Source organism: Macadamia integrifolia, chromosome 5 (assembly GCF_013358625.1).
Source record: "Macadamia integrifolia cultivar HAES 741 chromosome 5, SCU_Mint_v3, whole genome shotgun sequence".
In the NCBI taxonomy this organism is placed as follows: Eukaryota; Viridiplantae; Streptophyta; class Magnoliopsida; order Proteales; family Proteaceae; genus Macadamia; species Macadamia integrifolia.
In genome coordinates this window covers 42,316,544-42,333,449 of record NC_056561.1, presented here as the reverse complement: position 1 = coordinate 42,333,449, position 16,906 = coordinate 42,316,544, and the positions used below count along the sequence as shown (strand labels likewise).

Below are 16,906 nucleotides of genomic sequence, written 5' to 3'. Positions count from 1 at the left end.
AATGGGCCCTTAATTGTTTTGGATGAACAATGAAATGTAAAAGGGTTTAAAGATGATTGAACATTGAGAAAGAATTTTCTATCTAAGAGCCAACGCTTCATCTCTTTCTTTATACAAGCGGCATATATGTCTTATAGTAAAGAAAAGAAAGAGAGACACAAAGGAACATCAATATAGACTACACTCTTGAACATAAAACATTTTTCCTAATTATAATAAGGGAGAAAGAAAACTTTGTCAATCTGATGTAAGAAAAGCCAATGCATAGAGCAATTGAGATGATGCATGAGACCATTTCAGTATATGAGGCAAGGGCAATGTGATATTTTTGCACAATCTGGTTATGGAATACGAGTGCATGGGGCCAATGAGATGGTGTATGAGAACATTTCAGCTTGACGAGGCAGGGGCAACGTGGCATTTTTTCACCAACCCACGTCTCCGTAGGCAACACATGGGTTATGTGTATGCTTGGTAAGTTGGTACTTGGTAAGTGACCTTCCGTTTTATTATCTTCCTTTTTTTCCGTAAAACGTTTTCTTACCTTCCAAACATAACTCATTTGTCTTCGGATTCCGTCTAGATAGGTGAGGACCCTGACGTGACGTCTACTGTGGGGGTGGACCGTGGTTGATACTTGATCATAAAGACGACAATTATTACTGTTGTGTTTTAAATTAATAAGCCCTCCAAAAAATTGTTATAACAAACAGTAACAAAGTAACAAACACGACCTTAAGTCATTAACCAAACAAAAAAAAAAAAAAAAAAACTTTCTTCGTTAAGCCTTTTCTCGTCAAGGAGAGAGAGAGAGAGAGAGAGAGAGAGGGAGGGAGAGAGAGCTTAAGAAACGAATCGTAGCCATGAGGATGATGTTAGTCGGCAACCCCTACGTGCGTCGTTGAAATGGATGGAGTAAGAATCTGTTTGACGCTACGAGGGGGGTGTGCGTCGAGTGGGTGCTTTCGCTTGGGATCGACGTCGAGATCTCCTTTTGCTGCTTTGCTTTTATCGACTCCTTCACTGCGACCGATACGATGAAACCATGTCTTAAACCCTTCTCGGATCTCAGTCGCAGATCCACTTCTCCCACTTTCCGCTCTAATGGACGCCGCCGCCGCTTCTCGTCCCGCTGTTGTCATAGATAACGGCACTGGGTACTCTCTCTCTCTCCCCATTCTTCCACAGAATCCCCCATTTTGTTTTCTTTAATTCTTTTTATTCTTATGCTTTCTTGCACGATTTCAGTTATACAAAGATGGGATTTGCCGGTAATGTTGAACCGTGTTTCATCATCCCCACCGTGGTTGCTGTTAACGAGTCATTTACGAACCAATCCAGGAGTTCTATGAAGGGTAGTAATTGGCTTGCCCAACACAGCGCGGGCGTAATGGCCGATCTTGACTTCTTCATTGGAGACGAGGCTACTGCTCGATCTCGATCTAGTAATACTTACAATCTTAGTTACCCGATTCGTCATGGTCAGGTGGAGAATTGGGATGCCATGGAGCGATTCTGGCAACAGTGTATCTTCAATTACTTGCGTTGTGACCCGGAGGATCATTATTTCCTTCTCACTGAGTCTCCCCTCACTCCTCCCGAGAGTCGAGAGTACACTGGCGAGATTATGTTTGAGACCTTTAATGTCCCGGGCCTTTATATTGCGGTGCAGCCAGTGCTTGCTCTTGCCGCTGGGTACACAACTTCGAAGGTTGGTAGCCTTGGGTGTCTGTCTTGGAATTTTTACCTTTTCTATTTTCTTCTCCTGAAGTTCAAAGTTCGTACATTTCATTCTTCCTAGGAATTCGTGCATTGATTGTTTGATGGTTGAATATAACTTCATTAAGAGATTGCCGTTCAAGAGAAATAATTGATGTGGAAACTCTCGTGTTTTTTTTTTTTTTTTATTGGGGGGGGGGTGTGTTGGCGCTTTTCCTCTGTGATGGGTTGCAGGAAGATCCTATCAACCCTTTGTGGGCTAATCAAATGTTTAAAGGTCTAGCTGGAGAATAAAAATTTATAATGACAGCAATTCAACCATTGAATTCAGTGTTTGGAACTGAGATCTCTTGAAGTTGTTAATTCTTCCAAAGACAAAATATGTGCTAACTGATGAGCTTCATCTTATACAGACTCCCTTAAGCTACTCTGCATTGTGTACTAACCTTTATGCACCATATAATATGTGGCAGGATAGAATGTGAAATGGTCTCTGTTCTCATTGGCTTTCACCCAAAAAGAATAAAAATTCTCATTGGCTTGTAGGATAAATGTTACCCTTGGTTTTCTTTGTAAACTCATCATTGTTAGGCCTCAATTAGGCATGTAACGTTAGGTTTTTCAACTTCTTGGCAGAGAAACAGGTTTTAGTCTTCTAGATTTAGTTAACTTTTCCTTTGATAGTAAGTTATATTTATCTTCGTGAATAAGGGGTGTGGTTTAATGGCTTGAAGCATGAAGGAGAGGGATTTTATTGGTCTAGTGTAGGCCAAAGTATTGGAGGAATCATTACAACTTAGGATTACCAAGAATAAACCAATAAAAGAAAATCTTAAATACTAGAAACTTAAGAACCTATTCTTCAAAACTTGATGCCGTTGATGCTTGGTGAAGAGTAGGATTTTGAGGGAACTCCTAGGTGGCTATGGTATGAAGAAAATCAGCACACACACAATTGCAAGAGCTTATATAAGATATTCATGTTCGCACATTTTTGTTTCTTTCCCTGTTTCTTATGTAGATCAAAGGTATCATCACAAGTACCACCATAGGAACCAGGCCAAGTCCAAAAAAGGGCCTGTTGTTCCACTTTCAACCGCCTGGTTCAACTGAACCAATTTAATGGTTCAGGCCGAGCCATGGGGCTAGGGTGTTTCTGGTTCACTCAAATCAGAACAGGGGGACTTATTCTAGGACTAGTTTGAATACTCCATATTAATTCCAGGCCTGTTAATAGTGTTTAAGTACGAGTCCTAGTCAGGAATGGTCCTTCCTATAGCTTGCGGATGGGAGGATTTGTCCTAGTTTGTTTATGTTACTTAATTTCCTGTTTTGAGGAGGTTGTTTCCTAATGGTTGCTGGATATCCTAAGGTCCATACGAATTAACCTAATCAACTGAACTGATGCAGCGAGGTTGTTCCCCACGATCTGGTTTTGACTTTTGAGTGAACCAGACAGTGTTCAGTTGAACCACAAGGTTCAAAGGGGAACTGCAGGCCCTTTTTTGGACTTGACCTGGTTTCCATGGTGCTACCTTTGATCTGGATCACTTTCGGGCCTAGATACACTTTTTCACCCCATTACAAGGATACTTGACCAAAAAATAGACAATTACAAGAATAAATTGTTTGAATATTATAACTAAATTTAGACACCCCAAAACTGACCCTAAATTATAATGGCAGTGAGAAAACAAAAATTCAAAACCAAACTTAAAAGTGATGACCTAAATCTTCAAAACATCAATGGACCTTGAATTTTGAGAATTTTGTGTATGTTAAGAGAAAAAAAAAAAAAAAAAAACCAGCCCAGTCTAATTTCTCTTATAGATTTTGTTGCTTTGCTGTTGTTAGGACTGATTTTAACAGTTGATACACTATTAAGCCCCATCTTAAAACAAACCTACTGAGCAGGGTTCTGGACCTGATTGTCTTGTCCTTTCGTAAGATTTTTCTCTAGTGATGCTTGTGATGAATTACTGGATTGTAATTTCTCATAGAGATCTGGATTGATGAAAAAGAACTATTGACAAATGCTACTCCTTGTAGGAATGAGCTGGTCATTGAATGCGCATTCAATCTCTTAAGCTTAGAAGCATTTTGTCATCTGATTGCTTGTTAAACTTGAATCAATATAAGTCCTATACCCAAATTTTTTGGTTGGATTCCCAACAATCTCCCTTCAACTTATCTTCTTGTTTTTGCTATCAAATTGGAGTTCTAGCAACTGTTCTTACATGTAATAGCAGGTATTTGATAGGTTAGAAAGTCTATGTTCTTCTCAAATTCATTCTGGTTGTTTTTAATCAAATTCTCTGCAATTTCTTTGCTTTCAGAGATCTGTTTTTCTGTTTCTTGTTTGAGTTCTGATCCATAATCAGTTCTGGGGACTCATAATCTCTGGTATTAGTTCTGATTTACTTCTTTGAGCTTTAACTTTTTTCAAACAGTTTTGCCACATCCCTTTGTTCCTGATATAAAAATCTGCCCTGAACCATAGTTAAAATCGGTTTCTGTTACACCTATTGTCGTACTAGTTCAGTAGTTCCACCAACTCTTTTAAACTGTTGATAATCCTGACAGAATCCATTACCTTAAGTCAAATCATATTTAAGTTTCAATTTCTGCATTATAACTTGTGATGTGTGTACCTCTAGCCTTATAGGATTCATTGATAATTACAGTCTTGATTTTATCATGAAAAACTGATATATGCCATGCAAAATTGCGAATGGTCTAGCTTCATTGCTAAGCTTTGCATTGGGTACCCTAGATGGAATGAAAATCAATGGCTTCCTTGGCAGAACTCTAAGAACAACAAGCTTAAGAGGACTCCTCCTAGTTCTAGTAACAGCGCTACCACAAGCCAACTCATCCATTTTTCTGCTGATATTCCTTTTCATATATTTTTGGGTCTAGCTTATCTTAAAACCTTTTTAATTTTGATACACCCGACATGGTGATAACTTGACATCCCCTCCTCTATAGTCTCATGAACATAAAACTCTTTATCATTTGAAACAATACACCATAGGTCCTCCTTTTATGCCTGTCGACTTGTCCATCAGTGATGCAAAAAGATGAACTGAACTTTGCTTCCTGATGTAGGACAGCTAAGTGGTGACCTGAAACTTGATCAAAGTGTGGTTGAAGATGCATTGAAATGAATAGAATTAAAAGAGAGAAGGAGAGAAGAAAATAGGCCTGGGCAATCATATTTTGTGTTCCTAAGAAATAGCACTGGGGACTTGTAAAAAATCATACTTAGAAGTTGAAATCCGTCACACCTTTAAAGCAGGGAAGCATACTTCAAAGCAATAGTACACTATTCCGTTACTCTATTATAAATTGAAGTACAATGAATGTATGTAGCTAAATTATGACTTAGAAAATAGAAATCCTGTCACAGATAGATGCTTTATCAGGGCATCTGCTTCCAAATTCAACTTGGATTGGCATTTGGCAAGATCTCAGTCTCTTTGGAGAGGTAGCTATCTTCTAGCCTTCCACATGACCCCAAAATTATGTGAAATGTGCTACACTGCTACTTTTGACCTTCTAAAATTAACTTGAAGAAAAGTTAAGAGTAATACCAGGATTCAATTTAGACATCTAAATACAGACAAGTTCAACCCAAAATCAAAATTTTGCCTAAATTGACAACCCAAAACTAACATAAGTAGCATTGAATTGATTATAGTTAAACTCAACCCTAGATAAAATAATTAAGCATAATACTATACCCAAAAGGAGTGGGTGAGCCTGTGGCACAATGGTTAGGTTGCACTATTGCAACATGTTGGTCACAGGTTCAAAACTTGGAAACAGCCTCTTCTGCGAAGCAGGGGGTAAGGCTGCGTACAACTTGCCTGATGTAGATAAGTCACTTGGGCTTATTTTATTACAAATAAGCCTTAAGTTGTGTTACATATGTGTTGGACCTTTGATCCCATGGGTTTTCTTTGAAATGGGCCACTTTAATGGGCCTAAAATATGGGTAGAAAGTAGGAAAACGGGATTTAATTCATTAATTTAATTAGTTGTTTAATTCAATAAAGGCCCATTAGGCCATTGGTCGGTTATAAAGTCCTATATGGACTATTAGTTAGTTAGTCCTACTCCATGTTGGAGTCATAAAGTCAAGTCCAAGTCCAAGTCCTAGTCTTATTTTGAATTCCTAGTTGTAGTAGGAGTGTCTAGTCCTAGTTGGAAACTAGCTCCTAGTGTTAATATGATTGTAAACTTCCCCTTTATAAATAGAGAGGCATATGTACCATTATTTCACAGATTTGAATAAAGAAGATTTGCAACCAATTGCTTAGAGCAGCCGGGATAGCTTGGGTGAGAAGCCCGGGCTGAGATAGCCACCTCCTCTCCCACTTCCCTTGTTTCTTCTTTATTTTAATCACTTTGTTTCCTTGCTATTTTATGTTTACTGTTATCAGAAGTTCAGACCTGTTAAAGCATTCAAAATCAGAATCGGCAAGCCAAAGAGTTCTTGTTCTTAAATCCAATTAACCCTCATTGCTGCCCAAGATTGAGATCTGATCTACAGATCCTTTGGAGGACTGGTTCTATACTCTAAGAAGATCAATCGATCCTCTCTTGAAGACCATCTGAAGTCGACCAGCTGCTATTATGAAGAATCTTGAAGTTTTCTCTCTCCTAGGTCAGAAAATCAAGAAAGCTTGTAACTTCACAACCAGCTGTTAGAATCCTCTCAACTGTGGGGGTTTTTGTACCCTCCCTAGGGACTATTTACGCCCAAGAGTGCAGCTTAATCGGACTCCTACAGACCTGGCCGCACCTCTCTCTCTTTAGCTCTATTGCAGGTCTTTCTCTCTCCTATCGGGTTGGTTTTTGGGCTGGTTTTGCTCCTGTATGGGTATTGTACCTTTGGGGGTTTATTTGATGGTCTTATTTCTTTGTTTCCTGCTCCCATTTGTATTGTTTGGGGTTATAAACTGCTGGGGTAGTTTCTTGTAATCTACTCCTACATTATTGCCTCTCTTAGACTTCGCAGTAGCAGGAGCCTTGTGCATGGGGTTGCTCTTTTTTTTTACTATACCCAAAAGGGGGGGGGGGCAAAAGACAAATTCAGAAAACAGACACGATTGGAAATCCCAGTTTTCTACCTTGCATCTTAGGATTTGTGCTGCAATAGTAGAAGAGGGTGATACTTTATAGCATGAAGCCAACTAAATCACTTGGGAAAGATATGCCCACTTGGTTGGAATTCTAGATTTCCATGTTCCTTTTGACCATGGGAGTAAACCTTTCTAGTTTATATGAGGGCATGCAATCTGAGAACATTAGATTGTCAGTGAGTAGTTGGGTGTAGATACAGTAATATCTGAGAAATTATTAACTTTACTTTGGGTCTATGAACCTTCAGGAAAAAGGAGCAATAACACCTACACATTATATAGATGCTGTGAGGAGGAATTTATGACAGTCACCACCTTCTCTCTTTCTTGGATAGTCTGATTGTAAAACCAATTTATTGATGGGAATTAGGAAAGGAGGCCTATGATACTATTCTATCCCCATGTTAGAGCTATACAAAAGCAAGTAATTCCTTTATTCGAAAAAATTTAGGGTGTTTTTTATTATCCCCAAGATACTATATAATTTGTACTTTTTTCCCCACTGAAGCCCCAAATATGATCTCCTTTTCTCTCATTGCTAATATGTGGGTGATGTAGGAGCATTTCCTTGGACTGGGTCGAATCTGTTTGGGGACCTAGACTGAGAACCGGGTCCAAATTTGGTCTTTGGTCTAGTAGAATACTTTTAGGATTTTATTTATGGGAAAAAGAAGCCTAAAATGCAGCGTGGCCCCTACACCCGGACACAGTGGGGGGCAAAATGACTGCTCACCACTCATGAAAGGCGAAAATCCCACCTCTCTTGATCCTTCTACTAGTGTCCCATTGGCCCACGTGTTTGGGCGCAGGGGCCATGTTGCCTTTTAGGGAACCCTCTCCCTTTATTAATTTATAGTTTGGGGTTAACATGTAATCTTTGTTTTGGGTAAGTTATGTAGGAGATAGCTACTAGATTAGTTTCCTGATTGTTTTGAGTTTCCAAACTAGAATATGTTTCTTTTCATGTTGTGTTTCTTCTTTATTTATGTACATGTACCGTGCTTTTAGAATGTAGATTTGATAATGGAATGAAGTTGGATTTCATTGAGTGCCTGCGTGGCCAGAGTGTTTGTGCAATCTCCTTCCCCTCTCTCTCTTTCTTCTTTTCTGGTTTTCCTTCCCCATCCCCTGTTTCTGGGCAGTAGTTAGCAGCCGCTTACAATTGGATCGAGTCCCATCGATTCAGCCCTTATTACATTGAAGTTTGGGGCAAAGGAAGCCCTACCCGAGGCGATTATGACTATAGAGTTCCACAACCAAAGCTCAAATCAGGTCTTGAGACTTCCGTCAGAATGGTTCAGGATCCTCGTACTTGTTCCTTGATTGATTCTTTGGGTGATGTTGAGTTGGAGTTAAGAGAGCTGGAAGTTGGGGTTAATCTCCTAAAGGTTCAAGCTCAATTAGATACCCTGTGAAGATCTTCCACCTGTGAGAAAACCCTCCATCACTGGTTCTGGTTTCATATATGGCTGAGAACTATCCAAAGGTAGAAGACAACCTCCCCACCCCTTCCTACAATTCTTTCAACCTTTTATTTTATTCTCTTTTGTTTCCAAATTTACCCCTCCCTTTTACCTTTAAGGCCCTCATATCCTTATTTTAACTTTAGTTCGTAGTCTAGCCCTGCTCAATAAATCAAAACCCTTTCATATCCTTTCTCTTTAAACTTACCTAGTGACCCCTTGAGCAATCTGATTGTTTACAAGTTTTCCATCATCCCTATTATTGTTGCTTCACGCTCGGGTGAGCATAGAGAACCCTTTGTGACCTGGGTTCCACATCAGTAGGCAGATTCTGTAAGACTTCAGAAGGCTTTATTGTTCCCTTCTGGCCAATTGCTCCATGCGTCTGCTGCTGGCGTTAAATACCAGAAATTTCTCCCTTTTCCTCTTCAAGCTTCCTTAAGCCCTTATGGTTCTATTAAGCTCCTTCAGAACAATTTGAAATGTTTTCATAGGGGGATAACTCTTTTTTTTTCTTTTACCAGCAGTTCAACTTCCAGGATAAAGATGGTGATTTCAAACTTCTGCTTAGGAATGAGGCTTGAATTTATAAATTGCGGCAGCTTCGGTGATTCTCCGGCTCTTGATTTCACTCCATGGAGAGATTCAAAAACCGTAATATCATAGTTTCTGAGAGTGCCAGCGGCATTATGGTGGATCATCATTATAAGATCTACTTTTCCTCCTTTTTTGAATTTCTTGGTAGACCTATAATTCTTCTTCCTTTTCTCTTTCATTTCCAAATTCCATGGTATCCCATTTCCCTCTATGCCTGTGTGAATGTGCTCGAGCATACATTTGCTTTTGTGTATTCAGGACTTTATTGCTTCAATTGAAATGTGTGTGTGCGTGTATTCATGATTTTGTTGCTTCTATTGATCTACTAGCTTTGTTGACACTCTTGCATTCTAGATTGACCTATACCTTCCCACAGTGTGAAATGACAGGTGTTGTTGTGGATGTTGGAGATGGGGCTACTCACGTTGTACCTGTTGCAGATGGTTATGTTATTGGTAGCAGTATTAAATCTATTCCGATTTCTGGGAAGGATGTCACTCTCTTTATTCAGCAGCTCATGCGGGTAATGTTTGATTTATACTCTTCAGTTTCTGTGTATGGACTTGGTTTATTTTGTCATTTATATCAATAGTAATTATTAAGATATATATATATATATGTATAAACTTGTAGTATTAATTTAAATAAAACAAGAGCAACCCAGTGCAAAAGGCTCCTGCTACTGCAGGGTCTGGGAAGGGCAAGTGCATGCAGCCTTATCCCCTGCTTCGCAGGAGAGGCTGTTTCCAAGTTTCGAACCTATGACCAACATGTTGCAATAGTGCAACTTAACCGTTGTGTCACAGGCTCGCTCACTATAAATTTGTAGTATTCATTAACCTAGTCTTAATCATCTTACATTCTTCTATTGATTAGGCACTCATCACTGCTAGATATAACAGGTGTGGTTGATGACTCACATCTTCTATATATAATTCACTTATTTCACTATCACTGCTAGATATAACAGGTCTGGTTGACGACTCACATCCCATGATATCTGTATAACTGTAGCATGCTCATCCTGCTTATGTTGAGAGGATACATTACTGATACTGATATGAGTACCTGGATACATGTCACATTAGTTTGGTACTCCAACTGTCACATGTTATTCCCATAACTCCTAACAATTTTCTTATTGTTGGCAAATAGCATGAGTGGTATATTCTAGCAAATTTCACTGAAGTAGGACCAGTACCATCTAGACAACTAGGTACCAATCTCATAGCAGGATCAATCTATATCAACAACAGTAAATTACAGCGTGCAACCAGCAACAAGAAACTATCAATACAGCTAAACAAGAAGGTCTTTAACTTTTTTTAAACCCCAACAAGTTCTAACAATAACCTGGATTGCGGCCTAATCTCAGGAAACAAATAAGGCCAGTACTTGTGATGCAGCTCAGCGATGAAATTACTTGCTATCTTTAGACTTGATTTTTATTTACTTCCTTTATTGGTTAGAGATTAGATTAACAGTCTTTTATTTAGATTTGATTTTTATTTTAGTTGCTATCTAGGTTTAGTTTCCATTTTTAATTAGCTTCCAAAATTATGTCATTATTTTTCTTTAAATAGCCCTGTAATGGAGAACTCAGTTTTAGATTTGAATGAATTTGAGTCAATATGTTTTGGTTGAAGTCGATGGCGGCCATGGATGTTTTCTTTCTTCCCCTTCTGTAATATTCTCTCTCTCTCTCTCTCTCTCTCTCTCTCTCTCTCTCTCTTTCTCTTCTGGTTCTTCCCTTATTTTCTTCTTCTTCCTCTTTATTGTTCTGGTTTCCTTTCCTTCCCCTGTTCTGGGTGATCATCTCAGGCTTACGAGAAGTGTTGCTGAACCAATAAATCCCATCGATTGCATCTGGTATTTGGATCGAAGGTTTGGGTGCCATATGCGAACCAAACACTTGAGCTCTATCCTTCAAAGCCCTCTTCCATAGTGAGCAGATCAATGCAGATTATACCTGCAACTATCGCTGGTTCTGAGTTTCAGACTCAATACTCCATGTATTGCTTGAATCTGTGAACTATACTGGTTAGGGTTGATCCAGCAAGTTTAGGCGACAGTAAATCTGGAATTTCTGAACTGTCGAAGGAGATTCCTGTGGCTGAAGGTCGATTCCTTTCTCCGGTGCTCAACGTGAACCCTTGGCTGTCGTGAGGTTGAAGAACACATCAAAAGTAGGTTTTATTTCCTTCTTTCTGTTAAATCCCAGAATTACCCCCATTTTTTCCTCTTTTTCTTCCAACCTTTTGTCTTAATTTTGCTTCCTAATTTACCCTTTCACAATAATTCCTAATTCCCTCCATGTCCCATCTTTTACTTGAACCTCCATTTACCCTTTTAAGATTCCTTTTATTTACAGTCTGCCACTCTTTTCTAAGTTTCTTGTAATTACTTAACTGCCATTCCCTTAAACTTCAGTTTATTTACAGAACTGCCATTACTCTTTAAATTTTGAATTTACTACTTTATTATGGGCCCTAAGCGATCCGATTCCTGTTCTTGGAACCTGGATCCGCATCAACTTGTTTATCGGCTGGACAGGAAACAAGTAATATACAGAACTTAGCTGGTAAGAAAATTAGAAAGGCAGGAACTCGGGTGGGACTGATCTTCCTATTAAGCTTTGGTTACTAGGAGTTGAATGACTCCTTCAAACTATGGCCATAACAGATGGTTAGATGAGGAGGTAGATCAGGGCTTCAAAAATAGAAAGTAATATCAGGAATTAGTAACTCACAGAACCTGTTTATGCAGCCATCAGATGGAGCTGCTACCACCATCGAAGGGTGGCCCTATGAAGGGTATCAAACAGTCAAAAGATGGGCCTGTGATGATGGTTGGATCTGGAGTTAATGACATTAAAATCTCTGCAGAAAATCTCCAACAGAAACAGTGCCGCAGATAGGGATGATGGCACAGTGACTTCACTTGATACTGGCCTTGTGAGATCACACTTCAGATTCATAAACAGAAATAATAACACTGTTGTAGTAGGTTTCGATAACTCCACGGGATAGTGGTTGTATCGATAATTAAATAGAAACAAAGAATAAAACAGAAAATAGAGAAGAAGATAGAAGGATAGGTGGATCGAGCTTCTTACTCTCTCCTAGGCATCTCACCCACAAGGTTTCTCACCTTACTGCATCTCATAGGATTTCTTTGCACAAAGCAAGTCTTTTTTTCCTTTGTAAAAATTGTCTGGGAGGACTCTCAATGGTCCATTATTACATATATAGTGGCTGTAGCCAGCAGTAAAAAGGAAAGACAAAATAATAGGAAGTCATGAACAGAAAGTAACTTAGATTTTAGCTATTAAATACTATAGGAAAGTATCTAATAGCAATATTGCAACAATAAAAGATCCTAACCAACTTGTGTCATTACAATAAAAGAAATTCTACTTTCTAAAACTGGAAATAGAAACTAAATCTGGTCCTCCTCCACATGATATCTCCAATTGGGGCCCACACAAGGCAACAACTATTTGTGAGATGCCTCCCACGCAAGCTGTCCATATGGGCCCACACCACTGTCCACATGAACAGTAATTAAAACAGTGTTTTGGTTCCATGAACAGTGACATGAACAGTGTTTTGGTCTTTTTCATGCTTCGATCTACATCATTTATGGTAAGCAATTTCTTGAATATTACGCTCTTCATTTTGTAAAGAAACTTTTCCTCGAATTTGCAAAGTTATGAGTGCTAAGACATGATACTTAGATGCAAGTGCTAAAGGATGGTATTAGTTTGACAGGTGTTTAAATCATGCTATCAACATTTTGGACAGTATACATTTACCTGTCCGCGGCCTGTACCCATGTCCTGGATTTCAGGAACTGAAGAAGAATATCCTTGTTTCCAGTATCAATGTCTGTTTGTATATCGATATGTGGGTTCTTAGCTAGCATTTGTAAATATGAGTTTTTTTAGGGTGAATTTTTCAGACTGAGTTCTTGAAGACCCAGAGTCAAGTCAAATATCTACTGACTAGAGCCAACTGATTGATCGGCTCTTTTGACTTGATGGAATATTCGCCCTCCCAAATCTTAAAGGGTGTATAACTGCAGGGGGAAATTGTTTCCCCAAGAAAGACAAAATATTCAAGGGGAAAAGAGAGGATCTCCAAAATTATAAATGTAAGATGGATCAGTCTGTGGAAGGATGAATAAGATCAGATACAGGGGTCACAGTGGTAATGGCTGCTCAAAAGGAATTGTTTGCCAGGAATCGCAACAAGAGCATTATTTCTTAGGCCACATTTAGATGGGATTCTGGAATCTGATGAGGTCTTAGATTCCAAATTCTCACTTTCTCTAGGAATCTGCCCAGAAGTTGCAGTTTATGGGATTTACTAATTACCTTAAGAAATCACTGCCGTGGTGATTCTTATTTAAAATTCAAGAAATCATGGTGGTTGGATCCACCCAAATGTGATTAGTGCTTGGTTCTGATTCTGGATATGGCCTAGTTAGGAGAATCAGAATCCCATCCAAACACAGAGCGTGGCTGGAAATTGGAATAAACACTTAAACCAATGGGAAAGTTCTATTCCAAAATCAGTAGGATGAACACTTAAACTAATGGGATAGTTCTGTTCCAAAATCAGTAGGAACTTATTCTTCTCTTTTAATTAGTTTCGTGAAATCACCACAGACCATTACAATTTTTCTTAGCCACTCAATTTTGACATTTTTTCAAACAGGAAAGAGGAGAGCATGTGCCACCGGAGGACTCATTTGATGTAGCTCGAAAGGTGAAAGAAATGTACTGCTATACTTCTTCAGATATTGTCAAGGTAATCTTTACTCTCTTATAGTAACTCTCAGAGTGGGGTCTTCTAGAATTTGGTGTGAACATACAGGCTCTTCCACTTTCATTTTGCCTACACAGATCATTCATTGCCAACTTTGCAGCTCCTCATGTAAAATTTTGTGCAGCATTTGATGTTTGTATGACATGAACAAGTACTGGATCCATGAGAGATTGAGATTGAATCCTTATAATTCAGAATTCTTCCGTGTTTCAGGAGTACAATAAGCATGACCGGGAACCATCCAAGTACATCAAGCAATGGAGAGGTATTAAACCTAAAACAGGAGCCCCATACTCTTGTGACATTGGCTACGAACGCTTCCTTGGCCCTGAGGTTCACTTTCCTTTTCTCCTACTTCTTGTTTTATATTTTGGAAATATCAGAATATATTTTATATTAGTGTTTTGAGAAATTCATGGATTTAGGGAATTTTTAAATTTTCAAACAACCTGGTTGTAACCTGATGGACTCTGATATTGATTGGTACATTGACCGGTTCTATAGAATCTTTAAGGTTGGCACATTTGTTGTTACTTACACCATGATGATCCGTAACCTGCTTGTGGTGCTAAAACCATGATGTAAATCTGTATGATGAAGGGTTAGGGATGAAGGATTAGGATTCCCACACAAGTGAAATGCAGCACCAAATAACCTTAGATTGCAATTGTCTAGGGTAAATTAGGAGAGATAATAGCTGCTATTAGCGCTATAACTCTCAGTAAGGATGATACAGAAGTGAATAGTAGGGTTTTATGATGAAATAGGGTTAGGAATTCAATGGATGGAATTGGGATGAAAGGATTGGATTCATGTTTAAGTAAGCTAGAAGCAAGCTTGTACAAATAATGCTTCAGATAATGAAAAGCAAAAAAACCATAGCTTTTCCTCATACCTAGCTTCTCTGCATCTATGCGGCAGTCATGTAGATCATGCCATGGTAATATGAAATGTCATATCTAATGCAGCTTTGGAAATGATGGAGCTAGGGGTGTCTAACAGGTCTACTACATGATTCAATGGCCAAATTCCTAGCTTTAAAAAAAATCTGGTGAGACGACTCCAAATTATGTGGTTTGCAGAGAGATGTCTAAACTTCTCTTCCCCTTAAACCCACTGCTATCTACCATGCAAATGGCCGCACATTTCCCAAAGACACGTTTTATTTGAGGTGACATAGAAAGCACAGATCTTCAATTCTTTGCTTGAAAGAAGTGGTGTACCATAATCTCATAGCAGTGAAGGAAAAGATGAGGGAACATATTGCAAGAATTATCCCATCTTAGACTGCTGATTTCTTCTATAATCAAGGAAAACTTTCATCCTCCACTAGCAGGTTTTTTCAGAAAACTCCATCTATGTTGGTGTGGATGGCAGGTTGATGCAAATAAGTCATTTAATGGGCTTATTTAATTGCAAATAAGCCTTGGGGTTGGGTTATGTATATGTTGAGCCTTTGATCTCATGGGTTTTACTTGTAAAAGTGCCACTTTAATGGGCCTAAAATATGGGTAGAAAGTAGGAAAACAAGATTTAATTCATTAGTTTAATTAGAGTCCTGTGTTGAGTCTATATCCTTTGTTATTTTGTGATGTAGGGGGTTCCTAGGTGACTAGGTCTCCTACAAGATTAACTAACTAGGTAGGGTTAACTCAAAGGACTTGGGTAGATAGGACAAAAAAGAAACTCGGCAAACAAGATTAAGCATGCAAAATAAAATGAGACTAATAAACAAAGTAACAAAAAGCAATAATAATCTAGGCGGAAAAACACATAAATTCTTACTTAAGCTTCAAGTGGGGACATGGGGAAGGGAACAAACGTCATACGAATGTTAGGTTCAACACAAATCAATCTAGACACCCAAATTAGATATGCAAACAATCAATGTCCTCTAGCAGCCAACTAAAAAAGAAAATCAGCAAGGTTTTTGGAGATATAACAGTGACGAAACATCTTAAAACAATGGGTAAAAATAGGCATAAACAAAGGGCTAAGGCTGGTTTCAATGTTAATGGGTTGCAACATATAATAGGGATTAATGGAGGTGGAGAGGGTTTAGTTTAATGATTTACCTTGGTGCTGTCCAGGTCTGAGGAGAAAAGAAGAGACCAAGGTCCTCCAAAATAAAGAGATGCAGTCCACTTTTGGTTGATGAAGAAAAGTCCAGCCGGTTGTATAGAGATCCTTAGTATTGTTGATGTAGCTTGGTGAATGATGTTGGGGCTCTCAGCAACTCACGGACAGCAGGTATATCCAGCAGTAATCCGTTCATTGAAAGGAGATCAGCAGCAGCCCAGGTGATGATCTATCCATGGAACAAGACTTTCAGTTGTGCAAACAGGGGCTGCAATAGTGCATCGGCAGCAGCAGAGAGTAAACAGCAGCAGTGAGTAACAGCAGCAGTGAGTAACAGCAGCAGTGAGTAACAGCAGTAGTGGCAGAGAAAAAAGAATGGAAAAAGAGAGGGAGGCGAGAAGAGAGAAGAGAGAAGAGAGAAGAGAGAAGAGAGAAGAGAGAACCGAGAGAATAAAGAGAGAAAAAAAGGCGAGAAAGAGAGTGAGAAAGACGAGATTGAAAGAGAGAATCGTGAGAGGGGTGGGGGCTTTGCTCCTTGGCTGTTTTTCAATTCACCTTCATTGATTTTCAAACAATGGCCAATGGCCTTACACTTAAATAGAATAAATTTCCAAAAATAAAAAAAAAGATGTTTAGAAACTCAATTGCTTGAAATAAAAAACTACCTAATAGACCAATAGAAAGAAGTCCTAGTTTCCTAATTATGTAAAACAATCAAATAACACTAGAATTAAAGCAAAGTACTATAATCAAATAAGATTTGGTGGGATCCACAAGATCTGCTGAATGGGAGGACAAGGGGGGGTCGAACCCAGCGCTGGAAGGCTGGTTCGACTCCTCTCTTTCCTTCTTCTTTCTTGTTTCTTCTCTTTCCTTCTTCTTTCTTGTTTAATCCTCCAACCACAAAGATGGATCTAGTTGAGTCTTCTTCTTCTTTCGACTGTACACCTTGATGTCCCCATCAACCCTCCCCAACTTGGAAGAATTCACCTCCGGTGAATTAAAGCTCATGTAATACTCAAGTAGGTCTGGGTTGAATTGTTGGACTTCTTGCATTGTGATCCAGGTGTTG

The 16,906-nt window shown here is 38.9% G+C and overlaps 1 protein-coding gene across 1 annotated transcript in view; it reads left to right on the top strand.

Moving 5' to 3' along the window:
- The first annotated feature begins 804 nt into the window (after positions 1-804).
- The window catches only part of LOC122079914 (actin-related protein 3), a 27,701-nt gene continuing 11,599 nt past the window's right edge, over positions 805-16,906 (top strand). The window contains exons 1-5 of the mRNA XM_042646701.1: positions 805-1,157; positions 1,249-1,711; positions 9,303-9,449; positions 13,645-13,737; positions 13,969-14,088. Of these exons, the coding sequence (XP_042502635.1) occupies positions 1,105-1,157; positions 1,249-1,711; positions 9,303-9,449; positions 13,645-13,737; positions 13,969-14,088 (876 nt within the window). The 5' untranslated portion in view covers positions 805-1,104. The remainder of the gene's footprint in view (positions 1,158-1,248; positions 1,712-9,302; positions 9,450-13,644; positions 13,738-13,968; positions 14,089-16,906) is intronic.